The 19,080-nt window shown below is 39.5% G+C and overlaps 1 protein-coding gene across 9 annotated transcripts in view; it reads left to right on the plus strand.

The window, feature by feature from the left end:
• The first annotated feature begins 200 nt into the window (after positions 1 to 200).
• The window catches only part of cfap46 (cilia and flagella associated protein 46), a 130,722-nt gene continuing 111,842 nt past the window's right edge, over positions 201 to 19,080 (plus strand). The window contains exons 1-7 of one of the 9 annotated variants that reach the window (XM_061962688.2): positions 9,057 to 9,353; positions 9,778 to 9,866; positions 9,944 to 10,065; positions 17,356 to 17,487; positions 17,715 to 17,779; positions 18,536 to 18,581; positions 18,639 to 18,700. In XM_061962688.2, coding sequence (XP_061818672.1) covers positions 9,818 to 9,866; positions 9,944 to 10,065; positions 17,356 to 17,487; positions 17,715 to 17,779; positions 18,536 to 18,581; positions 18,639 to 18,700 — 476 coding nt within the window. In that variant the 5' untranslated portion in view covers positions 9,057 to 9,353; positions 9,778 to 9,817. Of the gene's footprint in view, positions 577 to 9,046; positions 9,354 to 9,777; positions 9,867 to 9,943; positions 10,066 to 17,355; positions 17,488 to 17,714; positions 17,780 to 18,535; positions 18,701 to 19,080 lie in introns of those variants that run through there. The other 8 variants (XM_061962663.1, XM_061962679.1, XR_009815447.2 and 5 more) reach the window with 8 other exon arrangements.

A 19,080-nucleotide genomic window follows, 5' to 3' on the forward strand; every position in this document is an offset into this window, starting at 1 on the left:
CAAAAACGCTCTTGGTGCTGCTGGAGTGCCGAGTGCACGCCTGTGATGTTGGATACAGGGGAGGTTCTGGAAGTGAGCGGGGTACGCGTCATGTCTTTGCCGTCTGGTTCTGACATGGCCAGAACGTACTGTGACGTGATAGCGAGAGAAGAAGACGACAGGGAGACGATGACGTCGTTTAGCTGTCAGCGTGTTTTATTGACAGCTTGGTGTGTGAATGAGATGTGTAATTAAACCAAAGAGATGAAGTGTGACTAAATGTGGAACTTATCTGAGTATGGTTGCCAGAGGGTGTCGAGAGTGCGTGTTGATCCAGGCGGAAGTCCAAATAAGGGCAAGGCAGGCTCGAGTGTTGGAGGACAGGCGGATGGTCGAGGACAGGAGCGCGGCGTCGTAGTAAGTGGGCAGGCGTGAGGTCGAAATCCAGGAAGGCAAGGGGGGATCCACAGGGAGGTCCAATGTGACAAGACACACAGCTTGACGACGAGGAAGGATGACGGGGAGCTGGAGAACGACAACACAAGAGACGATGAGAACGACGGGGAGGAAGCACAGGGAGAGAAAATGCACAAGTGGGTGAGCGAGATACGTGTGGGCTTACTGTACTGGGTACGAGAAGCTACATTCTGGCGTCGGATCTCAGGTTGTGTTGGCTCTTGAAGGCAGATCGCTCATCACGGGCAGGTGTGTAGATTACAGATTGGCAGCAGGCGCGAGGAGGCGCGCCCGCAGCGGAGGGAATGCGTCTGTGGGCGTGGTGCGCTTGTCAGGACGTACAGCAGGAAGAGAAACAGCAGTAGTTTGATCCATAACAGATTTAGTATTAAACAATCTGTTATGCTTAGTCCATTTTTTTAAATTAATATAAGGGAAGGAGTTTCTACAGAACGCAACACCTTTTGGGGGACAAGTTATTTCTGAATTAATTGTGTCCCCATGTGTATTGTTACATTTATGATGCAATAAGTTTCTTCCAGCTATCATTAAGCTTGGAAAAAATTACTCCATCTGTTTATCCCAGAGAGAAGACTTAAAGAGCTGAAGAAGCTGGACTGGAATGCTATGTATCAGTCTTCCATTATCAATAGGATCCGTGCCAATATTATATTTTTCAACAAATACATTTGTTTTAAATGAAATTCGATTTCTGTCATATAAAAGAGAACAAAATATATTATTTTCTACACACTGTTTGTGGAACAAGGTCTTGTTTCTATGTGAAATATATTGATTATTCCAAAAAATATATTTGTGTGGAGAAAAGTTATGTTTGTAAGCCAACTTCTGCCTCTTTATTCCGTCCTTGTTGAAATGGTCATGCTGCTGTGTCCTGACTCTGAAATAAGGATGTAACAGCAATACTGCTATAGGAAATGCAAAACATAATACTAATACTAAATGCAATACACAATACTCACCCCACAATGGGCAGTGGTTATCAATATCTGTTTTATTTTATCCACTAATATTTTTATTTCCGTCAAATATGTTCATTTGGACATATTTTATCACTTCCAGTCCCCCAAACATCTTCATTTATGCGTTTCTCTCTGAGCCACAAATCTACCGTGAAAGCGCATATTCTGTTATTCCCTTTAAAGACACATTAGCTATTGTAGGCTGTGGACAGGCATGGAAGCTCATCATTTGTCAACTGAGGTGTCAATCCAAAGGTCAGAGTTCAGCAGCCACCTTAAAATAAGACTGGTGTTTCTGAGTGACACAAATGTTATGTAACAAGGGAATATAAAATAAACAGTCATTCCTTTATTCTGAGATAAATATGAACAATTAGCAAAAAACGCGAAAAGGGGGCATACATACTTTTAATGTATAATCAGTATTTTTTACTAAAGTATTTGACTTTTAACTTTAAATGCTGATGAAGGATTTATGTCATCACAGCGGTAATATGCAGTGTATTATTGCTTCAGTGTGGGGCAGAAAATAACATATGATTTGCAGATTATAACCACAGACAACAGTAACAACAATCAGTAAAGTTAGTTTTAAGACATGGCAACCTGACACTGTTCAAGTAAACAACCTATATGGCCAAATAACAAAATTAGATTATGCTTGGCACAACAGCACTGCAGAAATGACATCTAACATAATAGAAGGGATGAAAAAACATTAAGTAAATAGATGTTAGGCTTGGGACAGCGATATATATGGGTTCAGATCGGAGGATGTCGTTGTGGTTTGTGAAGCCCTTTTGAGGCAATTATGATTAAGGGCAATATAAACACATTTTGATTGATTGACTTATTGATTGATACAGTAAGTACACATTCAAAATGCTCATCTTTTAGTTACATTTCAACGGATGGACATGTTAAACTGCAGCTGCCCTCTCACACAGCAGCTTAGCTTACTGCAGTGGTGCTCCTGCTGCTTCTCCAAACTGACCCAAATCTATTTATTGTAAGATTTGTTTCATTATCCGATTTTTCACACCAGGTAAAGAACAACTGATTTGATTAGCTCCTAATGTGCTACCATTTGATTCACATTCCGTCATGTTACCAGAGCACCACCGCTACAACACTACAAACAATACTATCTAATTTGACAGTGTACTTTTCCAGGCCCCCCGCAGGACATACGCCAAGTTTGCAGTAGATCTAAGACTCTTAAGACCCGCGGAAACTCTGTATTCGTAGCTTGTTTGAAGTGGGGGCACAAATGGCTCACTGTTTAGCTCACAACCATGACATGTTGCTTTGCATTACGGTTTGTTGGATTAAACAATCATGTAGAAAGAAATAATTTCTAATTATCTTTTCCTCCTCGTGCTTGATGTCCATGAGCTGAAGCGTTGCACTTGATAACGCTGCACTGCACACACTCTCCAAGCTGGAGCTGCAGTAGGCGAGACCATGCTACTTTGTTGTTGAGAGGGGAAAGGTGACGCTCTTTGACCGCTCATGGTTTTGCGGCTTGGAGGTGCAACAGTCAGGCATCAGCCGACTGTTGTCGCATTTGACAATGTTCTCATCTTCTCCGCTAAAGCCAGTAAACTGTGAAACAGAGCTGCTGCCTCGGTTAGGCTACTTGCCGGCAGTTGGGCAGACATTATTGTGACTGAAAAGGGGCAGGCATTTTTGTTGATCGGAAGGCCCTCCTGTTTACCTGTAATGCCTTCCATTTTAACTGAAATGCCTTTCGTTTTAAGTGAAATCCTGACATACACACGACTGAAACACTATGACATAAACAACTGAAAACATTTTCTTTCACAGACAGTACTGAAACACTCTCACACAAACAACAGAAATGTTTTCTCTGACGCACATTAATAAAACACTCTCAGTTTCAGTAGTGTGTAAATGACTTTTTCACTTGTGTATGTATAAGAGCATTTCATTTGTGTGTATGAGAGTGTTTCAGTCGTGTATTTGAGAGTTTTTCAGCACTGTGTATAAGAGCGTTTTAGTAGTGTGTATGAGAGCATTTCAGAAGTGTGTATGAGACCATTTCAGTAGTGTGTGAGAGCATTTCAGTAGTGGGTGTGAGAGTGTTTCAGTAGTGTCTGTGTGTGAGTGTTTAAGTATTGTGCATGAGAGCGTTTTTATTAGTGTGTGAGAAAAAAAAATCAGTTTGTGTGAAAGCTTTTCAGTAGTGTGCGTGTGAAGAAAAAAAATGCAGTTGTTTGTGTGAGAGCGTTTCAGTAGTGTATGTAAGAGCATGTCATTACTGTGTGTGAGAGAACCATTTTTCAGTTGTTTATGTAAGAGCATTTCAGTAGTGTATGTAAGAGCATGTCATTACTGTGTGTGAGAGAACCATTTTTCAGTTGTTTATGTAAGAGCATTTCAGTAGTGTATGTAAGAGGTAATTCTGAATAATGTCCCTAAAGGCCCCTCATAGAGAAAAGCCTGTTCAGTGACAGGATGCTCCTCTCCAGATGCAGTACAAACAGATTTAAGAACTAATTTGTCCTCATGCCATCAAAGTCTAGAACTCTTTACTTAGAGGTAGGAGGGGGGTTACTAATAAAGACTGCATAGGAGGAGCAAAATGCTGAAACATTAGAACACACAGCATGCAATAACTATAAACTAATTTTGTGTTTTTGAACCGCTGCGATTTCATCCCAGTGTCAGTTATTCTCCTCTAACGCAAATAGGTAGCTATTTGCGGCAGATGACAGTAACTGCCTAACTAACACTGCCTATAATGTTAGCGCCATTACCTGATAAATTTAAATGTGCGCTTTCTCATTTAGATGAGCATGATGAGAGACAGATTCTGACTGGCTCTGAGGCGGGCAGTACTCACTACATTTCACATCCACTGGACCACTCTCCATTCACCGCGGCAGAAAAGAGTACACTCAGGCTACGATAGTTGAATGTCTGCGAGCAGTGACTAAGTTTGTTGTCAAAAGCTTGCAATGGAGCAATACAATGATCTGGAGGCAAGAAAATGTATGTTCCAAAAAGTTTTTTTTCGAATAGGAAACGGAAATATATTAATAATATATCTCTAATATTTTTAATGGCGTTCAATCTTCATATATTGTGTCTCCAAATCAGCCCTTGAGACACGATCTTCAGAGTCTCTGTGGGGGTGCAGATAACTGACAATATGACCTGGTCCCTACACACCGGAGCTCTTGTAAAAAGAGCTCAGCAGCGCATGCGCTTTTTGCGTCGTATGAAAAGAGCACAGCTCCCTACCCCCATTCTCACCACATTCTACAGAGGCACTATAGAGAGCCTACTGACCAACTGCATCTCTGTCTGGACTGGAGCCTGCAATGCCTCAGACTGGAAGTCTCTGCAGAGAGTGGTGAGGACGGCGGAAAAGATCATCAGGACTCCTATCCGAGAAATCGCAAAAAGCCACTGCCTGACCTTGGCTCAGAAAATCTGTAGAGACTCATCCCACCCCCAACCCCACCAAGGACTGTTTTCACTGCTGGACTCTAGAAAGAGGTTCCGCAGTCTCCCTAGCGGAACCTGGAGGTTCTGTAACAGCTTCTTCCTTCAGGCCATAAGACTCTTGAATGCATCATAATAATCCTCACAATTCCCCCCAAAAATGGATTAAATCGCTGGAATATAAGGACAATATAACATACATCCATAAACGTTGATGCATATGCAAAAGTGCAATATATTTATCTGTACAGTAATCTATTTATTTATATCTGCACCTTGCTCTTTTAATCTGCACTACAACGAGCTAATGCAACGGAATTGTATTCTTATCTGTACTGTAAAGTTCAAATTAGAATGACAATAAAAGGAAGTCTAAGTCTAAGTCTCAGTTTATTGTCTGTTATATTACAGTGATTGCCTCCTTCTGACCGGTAAGGCCATGTGTGTGCAACTGTGCCAGTTTACACACACAAAACAGATGTGCTAAATATAGATGTCAACATTTTTTTGCCTTGATAAATCACATTGCGTGTGCTAAATGATTATGTTTGCCACCCAGGGTGTTCTGATAATCAGCGTATATTCTGCATGATTATGAAGACAGACATGCTAAATTGAGACACAATCCTCTTTGCACAAGCTTAGTAGATCATCTTTGTGTGTTGTATATAGTGCATGTGATTTATTTTTCTATTTTTTTAATTTTTATTTATTTATAAATGTATGTATGTTTTAAATGTTTTTAGTTTGCATGTGCTTTGATACATGCAAATATTTAGTAGGTCAGACCCCAAATGTAATGTAATATATCAAAGTACAAAAGGCATTTCCTTCGTGAGCACAAGCACAGTTTTTGCATTGTATTATTATTATTATTAGGGCAGCACGGTGAAACAGGGGTTAGTGCTTGTGCCTCACAATACGAAGGTCCTAAGTAGTCCTGAGTTCGATCTTTCTGTGTGGAGTTTGCATGTTCTCCCCGTTACTGCGTGGGTTCCCTCCGGGTAATCCGGCTTCCTCCCACCTCCAAAGACATGCACCTGGAGATAGGTTGATTGGCAACACTAAAAAAAAAAAAAAAAATTGTCCCTAGTGTGTGAATGTGAGTGTGAATGTTGTCTGTCTATCTGTGTTGGCCCTGCGATGAGGTGGCGACTTGTCCAGGGTGTACCCCGCCTTCCGCCCGAATAGAGCTGAGATAGGCTCCAGAACCCTCCGCGACCCCAAAAAGGGACAAGCGGTAGAAAATGGATGGATGGATTATTATTATTATTATTACAGCATAATACCTGAGTAATTTCAAGTTGTAAAGTAAGTCAGGGTGAATGGAGATAGTTTTTTTCTACTACCGACGGTAGATGGTGTTTACATTTTGTCTACATTTATAGACATTTACAAGACATGCTTCCCATTTTGTCACGTCGATCAAAGCGCAAGTGTCCCAGTTTGACGGTACAAACCTTCTTATTCTGAGGCGAGACTAAGGCCATGTCCACACGAACACAGATACCTAATAAACGCATACTTATATCTGTGTTTAGGCCTCTTGTCCACACGCAGACGCATACTTTTGTTATTAAAAACGCAGACTTTTACAAATGCTGGCCAAAGTGTAGAGTTCCAAAACTCTCCGCTTAGCGTATGCGTGTACACGGCACAAACGGAGACTTGTGATGACGTCACGGTTGTGCGCTGTCATTTCCAAGCTCAACAATACTGCCTTGCTGCCTTTAAACACACTATAAGAGGACTTACTCTATGGTTGAACGTAAACATGCTGCTCTTTTCACTCAAAATTAATTAAAAAAAACACATCAAAATGGGCTTTGTGACACTCATGCAAATGACAGTCAGCTGTTTTGGATACGATCGCTGTGGAACCTCCACCTGATGGGACAACTTTGACAAGCAAGACTTTTTGCTGTGTCACAAGAAAGGTGCAAGATTATCTTATGTTTTTAGTCCTTGTTTAATGACAAATCATGAAGTTAACTTATGTGTCTTGCTTCCATTTTTGTAGATGGAGCACAACCAAGCAACTAAAAATAAAACATAATGTAGCCTCCTCCTTGTAGTGTGTACAGATGTTAAAGACAATATACACTTCATTACACATGTAATATATCACTATATCCATGATCTGCGATGAGGTGGCGACTTATCCAGGGTGTACCCCACCTACTGCCCGAATGCAGCTGAGATGGGCTTCAGCGACCCCCCGCGACCCCGAAAGGGACAAGCGGTAGAAAATGGATGGATGGACTATATCCATGATTATATGCTTTATAATTCCTTTAAGCATGCAGAATGGTTTCTTTGGCTCGTTAGTGCGTGCTGATTTTAGAAATAATGTACACTTCACTGTTTTGCTGAACATGTTATAATTCTATGAGTGTTGGGTTTCAGCAGCACAGGCGTGCATTCGCTCTTTACTAATGTTCCCAGGGCTCTGTGAACGTGCAGGCTAGTTTTAAATATAATGTACAAGTCATTGTACGTCCAAAATTGATCAAAATAAACATAATAGTAAGTGTCATGCGACCAGAGGTGGGTAGTAACGCGCTACATTTACTCCGTTACATCTACTTGAGTAACTTTTGGGATAAATTGTACTTCTAAGAGTAGTTTTAATGCAACATACTTTTACTTTTACTTGAGTATATTTATAGAGAAGAAACGCTACTTTTACTCCGCTACTTTTATCTACATTCAGCTCGCTACTCGCTACTAATTTTGATCGATCTGTTAATGCACGCTTTGTTTGTTTTGGTCTGTCAGACAGACCTTCATAGTGCCTGCGTTTCAACAAATACAGTCACTGGTGACGTTCACTCCGTTCCACCAATCAGATGCAGTCACTGGTGACGTTGGACCAATCAAACAGAGCCAGGTGGTCACATGACCTGACTTAAACAAGTTGAAAAACTTATTGGGGTGTTACCATTTAGTGGTCATTTGTACGGAATATGTACTGTACTGTGCAATCTACTGCTCCCCTCACCTCCCAGGGGGTGATCAAGGGTGATGGGTCAAATGCAGAGAATAATTTCGCTACACCTAGTGTGTGTGTGACAATCATTGGTACTTTAACTTTAACTTTACTAATAAAAGTTCCAATCAATCAAAAGTGTGAAGGAAAAAAGACCCTTTTCCATTTCAACCGTACATCCCGTCAAAAGCCTAAAGACTGACTGCACAGTTCCTGTCTTCACAATAAAAGTGCCGCTCCATCGCGCCTGCGCTTTCAAAATAAGAGTCTCCGAAAGCCAGCGCAAACAAGCTAGCAAGCTACGGAGTTTGCCGCCAATGTATTTCTTGTAAAGTGTATAAAAACGAATATGGAAGCTGGACAAATAAGATGCCAAAAACCAACCACTTTCATGTGGTATTAGACAGAAAGGAGGAACTTTTTTTCTCCTCTATTTGAAAACGTGGACGTTATCAGCACTGCTGTCTGATTCCAATCAATGCAAGTCATCAGAATCAGGTAACACACCAATTTATATTCTTGTCTTCATGAAAGAAAGGAATCTATATGTGTTAAACATGCATGTATATTCATTAAAACACCTTTAACATGCAAACAAAAACGGCAAAATAAATAAATATAAATTATATACTGTATATATCAATGTATGTATATATATATATATGTGTATATATATATATATATATATATATGTGTGTGTGTGTATATATATATATATATATATATATATATATATATATATGTGTGTATGTATATATATATATATATATATATATATATATATATATATATATGTGTGTGTATGTATATATATATATATATATATATATATATATATATATATATATATATGTGTGTGTGTGTGTGTGTGTTTATATATATATATATATATATATATATATATATATGTGTGTTTGTGTGTATATATGTATATATATGATATGTGTGTGTATGTTACTCATCAGTTACTCAGTACTTGAGTAGTTTTTTCACAACATACTTTTTACTTTTACTCAAGTAAATATTTGGGTGACTACTCCTTACTTTTACTTGAGTAATAAATCTCTAAAGTAACAGTACTCTTCCTTGAGTACAATTTCTGGCTACTCTACCCACCTCTGCATGCCACCAAGTCAGCAATTGCTGCTTTTTTCAGGCTTCTGATTGGACAAAATGTGCATGACAGCAAGTGTATGTGTTTGTGTGTGGACATAGACACTTTTGAAACTACACTTGTGTGGATGGAGATTGTTTTAACCCCAAATATGTGTTTTTGAAACTCTCTGTGTTCGTGTGGACATGGCCTATGAAAGGACATGAGAACTTTGCAGCATGTTTGTCCCTCCTTAGTCGCCGTAGTGCGGATGTTGAGGTGGGGCGATGTTGCTAGGTAACGTTGACAAACAAAACGAGATGATTACCAATTCAACAACCTTTATCGTCGAGGGGAGTACTTTCTTCTCTTTCCGGGTATGGTAAGTTTGTCGCGTTTTACTGTCTGGATATAACTAAACATCCTTTGCAGGTTAACAGTAACGTGTAATGCGCTTAGCTTCAGAAACACCGACATGCTAATTTCGGTATTTTTAAGGGTGAAGGAACTTAAGGTAACTTTTAATGCGGCAAATCCTTATACTTAGTCCTGACAGTTACTCTCATTTAAGTCAAAAACAGCTAATTATTGGTCTCTGGTGGCAAAACAAAGATGACGATAGCGACTCTTCTTTCAAGCCATAATAATGATTAAAGCGAGTAACATTTTCCAAAGCCAACGTCATTTAATCTATAATAGACTAATTCTCAATATTTTGGTTAATGTGGCTCAAAGCAGCTATTGTGGGGCGAATAAAGTAAATATTAAGAGGGAGAAAAAAAATGTATGTTTCTTGTGTTGCTTAGTGAATGATCTGCAATCTGCAGAAAGACTCAGGCATCTAACATGGACCTGGATGTCATCAAATACCTGGCCAAGGCCAAGGCGAACCACGGTTTGTGTTCAAGCTGGCTTAGATAAAATGAAAATACATTGTGCAATGTTTATTGCAATGTTTTGTTTGTATATCAGATTGTGGAGCTTTGCAGTCAGCTTTCAATGTATTGGAAGCGATGACAGCAGCTGGAAGCCCAGAAGGAGCACTCAGCGTTGACCCACATTTGTATGTATCCTGTGGAGAAGAAGCTCTGCAGGTAGGACAGTTTAACAGAATTGACAGTTTGCCAGTCTCTGTATAAGTTAAATTACTTTAATTGCAATGGTATTTGGAAGTTTGATCTCTCCACAAATCATGTGCTCAATAACTGCAAAATAGACATTGTTGATCTAAAGCCCTGCAAATAGAGAATTATTACTGGTGAGGATGACTCTAACCACTTTATATTTAATGCAAGTTTACAGGGAATTGTATAAAGCCGGTGTATTCAACTTGCAGCCCGTGGACCAAATCCCGGGGGAATGGCACAATATGGGGTTGCCGAATTCCGTTCAATACTTGAGAGACAAACTTATTTGCAGCAAATTCTTAAAAACACTATAATTCTCACTGTAAACACATTGGCAGATCCTTGCGTTGACTTTTTAACCTTAGAACATCCTTTTTTAAGTTCTCTCTATTCTGACAGTTATAATGTGATTAATGTATCTAAGCTACTGCTGTCGCTTGTTTACTTCAGTTGCAGTCAATAGACAAGTGTTCACCTTTAATTATATGAGCAGTGTTCCTCAAAGTTCCATATTTCATCATTTGGGCTATTCAACTGGTGGCCCGCAAGTTCAGTTAAAAAACTTGTGAGATAGTCAAATTTGTTGTTCCTTAAAAACAGCAGAGTGCTCTTTTAACTAAATAGAACAACATCAAATGTCTACTGTAGAGGCAGTGGTTCTTTGGAATATACAAAATAAGAAAAATAGAGAAGGGAGAAGTCGAAGCCCCAGTTCTTATCTCTCTGGAAATGTTGCCTGCAAACAATCTAGTTGAATATCCCTGGTATGGATGCTAAATATTGTTACATATACTGTATGATGCTTTGGTAGATGTATCTAACTAATGGGAAATTATTATTGTGCATAAATGCATGCCTCCTATTCTTTGGAGAATCAATGATATAATTATATTTAGATTTATTGTGTTCTGCTAAAAGAGTACTTAGATTCTTGACAACCCTTAGAAATATACTATTATGCGTAGAACGTGGACTAACAGTGTACCCTTCCCGGAGTTTGATCCACACATATCCAATGATTGACAGCCAATGAGCCAACAGCCCAAAGCTGTCAGCCCAATGTTCGGTGCGGCTCGTAAGGCATCAGCACTGACGTCCACATATTTTCCTTCCTAATTATGTTAAAGGCATAGGTACAATATGTTGTACTGTAATATATTTTAGTTTTTTGCCATTATTCATCAGAAAAAAACATATTTCAAGTAACGTTACACTTGCCTTTATGTATTAGACAATGGACTAGTTCAGTGGTTCTCAACTTTTTTTCACCAAGTGCCACCTCAAAACAAACGTGGCTCTCCAAGTACCACCAAAATGACAAACTTTAAAATACAGTAGCATAGTATGTCCAAGTATTCATTAAAAAGAAGGCATATGTTTTATTTAACAAGTATATTTATTATTTTAGCCATTGTAACATTACACACAGTTTGAATAGTAACACTGAGTTTAAATGTAGGAAAATAAAACACTGTACTTTAATCAATTAATTATTTGGTGTACCACTAAATAGACCCCTTTTACCATTAATGGTACACATACCACAGCTTGAGAACCACTGGACTCGTTGTTAAAATCCAATGCAAAATATTTTAATTTCCCATTCCGACAAACTGTACTGTGAATCTATTCACCAAATATCCTGATTCCGTCAGCTTTCCCTCATATTATTGACCTTATGCTTTGCGAACACAAATACAAGACCCAAAGCCAGTGAATCAATAAATCAATCAATGTTTATTTATATAGCCCTAAATCACAAGTGTCTCAAAGGGCTGCACAAGCCACAACGACATCCATGGTACAGAGCCCACATAAGGGCGAGGAAAACTCACAACCCCAATGGGACGTCGATGTGAATGACTATGAGAAACTTTGGAGAGGACCACATATGTGACTGAGAAAGTTGAGGAATGCTCATCAAACACTTATTTGGAACATCCCACAGGTGAACAGGCTAATTGGGAACTGGTGGGTGCCGTGATTGGGTATAAAAACAGCTTCCATGAAATGCTCAGTCATTCACAAACAAGTATGGGGCGAATGTCACCACTTTGTGAACAAATGCGTGAGCAAATTGTCGAACAGTTTCAGAACAACATTTCTCAACGAGCTATTGCAAGGAGTTTAGGGATTTCACCATCTACGGTCCGTAATATCATCAAAGGGTTCAGAGAATCTGAAGAAATAAATGCATGTAAGCGGCAAGGCCGTGACCTTCGATCCCTCAGGCGGTACTGCATCAAAAATCGACATCAGTGTGTAAAGGATATCACCACAGGAACACTTCAGAAAACCACTATCAGTAACTACAGTTGGTTGCTACATCTGTAAGTGCAAGTTAAAACTCTACTATGCAAGCGAAAGCAATTTATCAACAACACCCAGAAACAGAGCCGGCTTCGCTGGGCCTGAGCTCATCAAAGGTAGACTGATGCAAAGTGGAAAAGTGTTCTGTGGACTGACGAGTCCACATTTCAAATTGTTTTTGGAAACTGTGGACGTCGTGGCCGTCGTGTCCTCCGGACCAAATAGGAAAAGAACCATCTGGACTATTATATCAAATAGGCGCAAAGTTCAAAAGCCAGCATCTGTGATGGTATGGGGGTGTATTAGTGCCCAAGACATGGGTAACTTACACATCTGTGAAGGCGCCATTACTGCTGAAAGGTACATACAGGTTTTGGAGCAACATACTGTATGTTGCCATCCAAGCAAAGTCTTTTTCATGGACGTCCCTGCTTATTTCAGCAAGACAATGCCAAACCACATTCTGCACGTGTGACAACAGCGTGGCTTTGTAGTAAAAGAGTGCGGGTACTAGACCTGTGTCCCATTGAAAATGTGTGGCGCATTATGAAACGTAAAATACGACAACGGAGACCCCGGACTGTTGAACAACTTAAGCTGTACATCAAGCAAGAATGGGAAATAATTCCACCTGAAAAGTTTCAAAAATTGGTCTCATCACTTCTCAAAAGTTTCCTGAGTGTTGTTAAAAGGAAAGGCCATGTATCACAGTGGTAAAAATGCCCCTGTGCCAACTTGTTTGCAATGTGTCGCTGCCATTAAATTCTAAGTTAACGATTATTTGCACAAAAAAAATAGTTTCTCAGTTCGAACATTAAATATCTTGTCTTTGCAGTGTATTCAATTGAATATAAGTTGAAAAGGATTTGCAAATCATTGTATTCTGTTTTTATTTACGATTTACACAACATGCCAACTTCACTGGTTTTGGGTGTTCTACAATTCATATCATTTGGATCAACAGTCTGGAGTGCAAGCTGTTGTAGCAGGGGTGTGGAAGTTGGAACTGCACTGCATTATGTCCAAAAGGGTTTGCTATGCTTTAGATGAATAACTTTCACAGCAATGGTATATGTTGTTGAATAGATTGTGCTTGGGTTCGTAATAAAGTGTCCAATACAATGTTTTTTTCATGGATACATGATATTTAGTCAATACAGATAATTTCCTACTTTTCAAGACCGATACTGATTTACTAACTTATACTATACTACAAACCCCGTTTCCATATGAGTTGGGAAATTGTGTTGGATGTAAATATAAACGGAATACAATGATTTGCAAATCCTTTTCAACCAATATTCAGTTGAATATGCTACAAAGACAACATATTTGATGTTCAAACTCATAAACTTTATTTTTTTTTGCAAATAATTAACTTAGAATTTCATGGCTGCAACACGTGCCATAGGAGTTTTGGGAAAGGGCATGTTCACCACTGTGTTACATGGCCTTTCCTTTTAACAATACTCAGTAAACGTTTGGGAACTGAGGAGACACCTTTTTTAAGCTTCTCAGGTGGAATTCTTTCCCATTCTTGCTTGATGTACAGCTTAAGTTGTTCAACAGTCCGGGGTTTTCCGTTGAGGTATTTTAGGCTTCATATTGCGCCACACATTTTCAATGGGAGACAGGTCTGGACTACAGGCAGGCCAGTCTAGTACCCGCACTCTTTTACTATTAAGCCACATTGATGTAACACGTGGATTGGCATTGTCTTGCTGAAATAAGCAGGGGCGTCCATGGTAATGTTGCTTGGATGGCAACATCTGTTGCTCCAAAACCTGTATGTACACTACCGTTCAAAAGTTTGGGGTCACCCAAACAATTTTGTGTTTTCCATGAAAAGTCACACTTATTCATCACCATACGTAGTGAAATGAATAGAAAATAGAGTCAAGACATTGACAAGGTTAGAAATAATGATTTGTATTTGAAATAAGATTTTTTTTACATCAAACTTTGCTTTCGTCAAAGAATCCTCCATTTGCAGCAATTACAGCATTGCAGACCTTTGGCATTCTAGCTGTTAATTTGTTGAGGTAATCTGGAGAAATTGCACTCCACGCTTCTAGAAGCAGCTCCCACAAGTTGGATTGGTTGGATGGGCACTTCTTGCGTACCATACGGTCAAGCTGCTCCCACAACAGCTCAATGGGGTTCAGATCTGGTGACTGCGCTGGCCACTCCATTACCGATAGAATACCAGCTGCCTGCTTCTTCTCTAAATAGTTCTTGCACAATTTGGAGGTGTGTTTTGGGTCATTGTCCTGTTGTAGGATGAAATTGGCTCCAATCAAGCGCTGTCCACTGGGTATGGCATGTCGTTGCAAAATGGAGTGATAGCCTTTCTTATTCAGAATCCCTTTTACCCTGTACAAATCTCCCACCTTACCAGCACCAAAGCAACCCCAGACCATCACATGACCTCCACCATGCTTAACAGATGGCGTCAGGCATTCTTCCAGCATCTTTTCAGTTGTTCTGCGTCTCACAAACGTTCTTCTTTGTGATCCAAACACCTCAAACTTGGATTCATCCGTCCACAACACTTTTTTCCAGTCTTCCTCTGTCCAATGTCTGTGTTCTTTTGCCCATCTTAATCTTTTTCTTTTATTGGCCAGTCTCAGATATGGCTTTTTCTTTGCCACTCTGCCATGAAGCCCAGAATCCCGCAGCCGCCTCTTCACTGTAGATGTTGACACTGGTGTTTTGCGGGTACTATTTAATGAAGATGCCAGTTGGGGACCTGTGAGGCGTCTGCTTCTCAAACTAGAGACTCTAATGTACTTATCTTCTTGCTCAGTTGTGCAACGTGGCCTCCCACTTCTTTTTCTACTCTGGTTAGAGCCTGTTTGTGCTGTCCTCTGAAGGGAGTAGGACACACCGTTGTAGGAAATCTTCAATTTCTTAGCAATTTCTCGCATGGAATAGCCTTCATTTCTAAGAACAAGAATAGACTGTCGAGTTTCAAATGAAAGTTCTCTTTTTCTGGCCATTTTGAGCGTTTAATTGACCCCACAAATGTGATGCTCCAGAAACTCAATCTGCTCAAAGGAAGGTCAGTTTTGTAGCTTCTGTAAAGAGCTAAACTGTTTTCAGATGTGTGAACATGATTGCACAAGGGTTTTCTAATCATCATTTAGCCTTCTGAGCCAATGAGCAAACACATTGTACCATTAGAACACTGGAGTGATAGTTGCTGGAAATGGGCCTCTATACACCTATGTAGATATTGCACCAAAAACCAGACATTTGCAGCTAGAATAGTCATTTACCACATTAGCAATGTATAGAGTGTATTTCTTTAAAGTTAAGACTAGTTTAAAGTTATCTTCATTGAAAAGTACAGTGCTTTTCCTTCAAAAGTAAGGACATTTCAATGTGACCCCAAACTTTTGAACGTTAGTGTACCTTTCAGCATTAATGGTGCCTTCACAGATGTGTAAATTACCCATGTCTTGGGCACTAATACACCCCCATACCATCACAGATGCTGGCTTTTCAACTTTGCGCCTATAACAATCCGGATGGTTCTTTTCCTCTTTGGTCTGCAGGACACGACGTCCACAGTTTCCAAAAACAATTTGAAATGTGGACTCGTCAGACCACAGAACACTTTTCCACTTTGTATCAGTCCATCTTAGATGAGCTCAGGCCCAGCGAAGCCGACGGCGTTTATGGGTGTTGTTGATAAACGGTTTCCGCCTTGCATAGGAGAGTTTTAACTTGCACTTACAGATGTAGCGACCAACTGTAGTTACTGACAGTGGGTTTCTGAAGTGTTCCTGAGCCCATGTGGTGATATCCTTTACACACTGATGTTGCTTGTTGATGCAGTACAGCCTGAGGGATCCAAGGTCACGGGCTTAGCTGCTTACGTGCAGTGATTTCTCCAGATTCTCTGAACCCTTTGATGATATTACGGACCGTAGATGGTGAAATCCCTAAATTCCTTGCAATAGCTGGTTGAGAAAGGTTTTTCTTAAACTGTTCAACAATTTGCTCACGCATTTGTTGACAAAGTGGTGACCCTCGCCCCATCCTTGTTTGTGAATGACTGAGCATTTCATGGAATCTACTTTTATACCCAATCATGGCACCCACCTGTTCCCAATTTGCCTGTTCACCTGTGGGATGTTCCAAATAAGTGTTTGATGAGCATTCCTCAACTTTATCAATATTTATTGTCACCTTTCCCAACTTCTTTGTCACGTGTTGCTGGCATCAAATTCTAAAGTTAATGATTATTTGCAAAAAAAAAAAGTTTATCAGTTTGAACATCAAATATGTTGTCTTTGTAGTATATTCAACTGAATATGCGTTGAAAATGATTTGCAAATCATTGTATTCCGTTTATATTTACATCTAACACAATTTCCCAACTCATATGGAAACGGGGTTTGTAATTAATTTGTATGTATTATTAAATTTAGAGTTTACTTTAGTTTGTGCGCACCTTTCTTTGTGGCTGGCTTTGGACCAGCTACTACAGCATAGCAGCGCAGACATATTTATAAGCTTTCAAAACATGGTTGTAGCGATGCTGGATCTTAAAGTAACTGATCGGTTTTGATGTGTTGAAGTTCAATGTTTTTTTTTCGTCCTCGCGGAATGTCTGAAGAACATTTAATGCAAATACCACGCAACTTGTCCAGTGAAGAAATCCCACACAATTGACGCCATGTTTGTTTACAGTGAGTTCAACAATAGGCCGTTGAATCCTTACGACATAAACAGGAGAAAATAATGCTTTATTTTCTCACCCTAAAGCATTTAGCCTCATTTATCAGCTTTATTAGTTTGACGTCATTAATTCTCATATTGATTCGGTACTTATAGGTCTGACATTTATCGTGCACCCCTCATGTTTTTGTATACAAAATGCAACTACTTTAGTATATCCATTCCCAATTATGTTGATTTTTGTTTGGTCTTAAATTTTAGCTGGGTTGTTTAGAGATAAGCGCGGCGTGTCTGCAGAAGTTCTTTGAGTGCAACCCACCGGCTGATCAATATCTGTGTCGGGCCTTCATCTGCCAAGGCCAGCTTGTAAGTCCCTCGGCCACAGGGAGCATGGTGAGTACAGTAAATTAGGCACTGCTTCTCGATATGGTTGCTTAGGTTACTTCACACATAAGATACACTGCATAGTGTTCTATTTTATATTTCTATTGCCACTTGTTGTCATTTCTTTGGAAGCAAACAAAGGAATTTAATCAATTGTCTGTCCAATTACCATCTATACTGTACATCCTGTATGTGTGAGGTGAAGCGTTCTCACTTCCCCATTGTTTCTATTTTAGGAAGACTTTCAAGAGAATGTGCAGTGTTTTCTTAAAGCAATTGAAATTGCAAAGCGAGAAAAAAGGTATGTAACCCTTCTAAAATATAGATTGTTTTAATACACAGGCCATGTGTACAGTATGCTTGTGTGCATGTAATCAACATAAAATATTCTGACGTGAATATGTTTACAGTGCAGGTCATACATGTGTGTGCAGTTCAGTGACACACTAAGATTTTCTGTTTCATTAATTTTTAATTTCAAAGAATACATAATTTAAGTAATATACATGTACTTCACTTTGACCTTTTCCTCACATTGGAATCATCTGTACCATGTTGTTTTTAAATTCAAACATCTTTTGTTGTTGGATTAAAGAGATCATGAATATAGACATAGATACATTTCCTGGTGCCTCGTTAAGATACAGTACTGTATTTGTTTGGACATCAGCACTGCCGCTTTTTACTAACGAACGCATAAAGTTTAAATAACAGGGTCAAATGTGCAATCCGCAACACCGAAGAGAATATTTACAAAAATATGCCCAGTTTAGATGATACAAATATGCTCTCTGGTGGATAAATTAGCAGCACTCACAGTGTACATCTAGGCTTAAAACATCTATTTTACATATTTAACATTGATCTGGTTTGACAGAGTTTTCTTCTGTGGCTTATTAGATAACAGTTTAAATCCCACTGTTTTGCATTTAATCAGACCTTTGCGTTCAGTGTTAACAAATAGTTTTGAATTGAGTTGTGTTGTCCCGAGATAATACATCACTTACATGTAAATCATAATAAGTGTCTGTTTCTTTGTTCTACTTGTTTCCGGCAGAACTCATTACATTGTGTTCAACGCCTCAGTACTATATCTCCAGATGGTACGTCCTCTCCTGCAACCAGGGCGGTGCCGCCACCTGATTTCCTCTCTCAAGCAGGTGGTCAAAAGTCTGGAAGCGGTGGCTGACAAAGACCACGGCTGGAGGGCAGAACTCATGATGCAAGTGACCCTTCACTGCACTCTTGTGCTCATTTTGCATTTAAGGGGATGGTTGGTGTACAGAGCTAATTAAGCAGCATTTCATGTGCTGCAACAGCTTTCTGGCTTCTCGATTAATTGGCTTGCTTATTCTCATCTAATGGAGAGAGAAAGTGTGCTGATGTAAGCTGTCTTATGTACATGAAAAGGTTCACATGCTAATTTTGTTTTTGACCACCACAAATATTGTACAATTTGTCTGTAGTGTGATGTGAATGATGCAACAAGTCACAATTTTAATTGGGTTCACAAAGCGACAGGGTCTATTTTTGGAACTAATTGTTCTGTTATCATATGTCAGTCAACAGTTACGCTCTCTCATTGAATGATAGGCTGTGGTT

This window comes from Nerophis lumbriciformis, linkage group LG02, assembly GCF_033978685.3.
Source record: "Nerophis lumbriciformis linkage group LG02, RoL_Nlum_v2.1, whole genome shotgun sequence".
NCBI lineage: Eukaryota > Metazoa > Chordata > Actinopteri > Syngnathiformes > Syngnathidae > Nerophis > Nerophis lumbriciformis.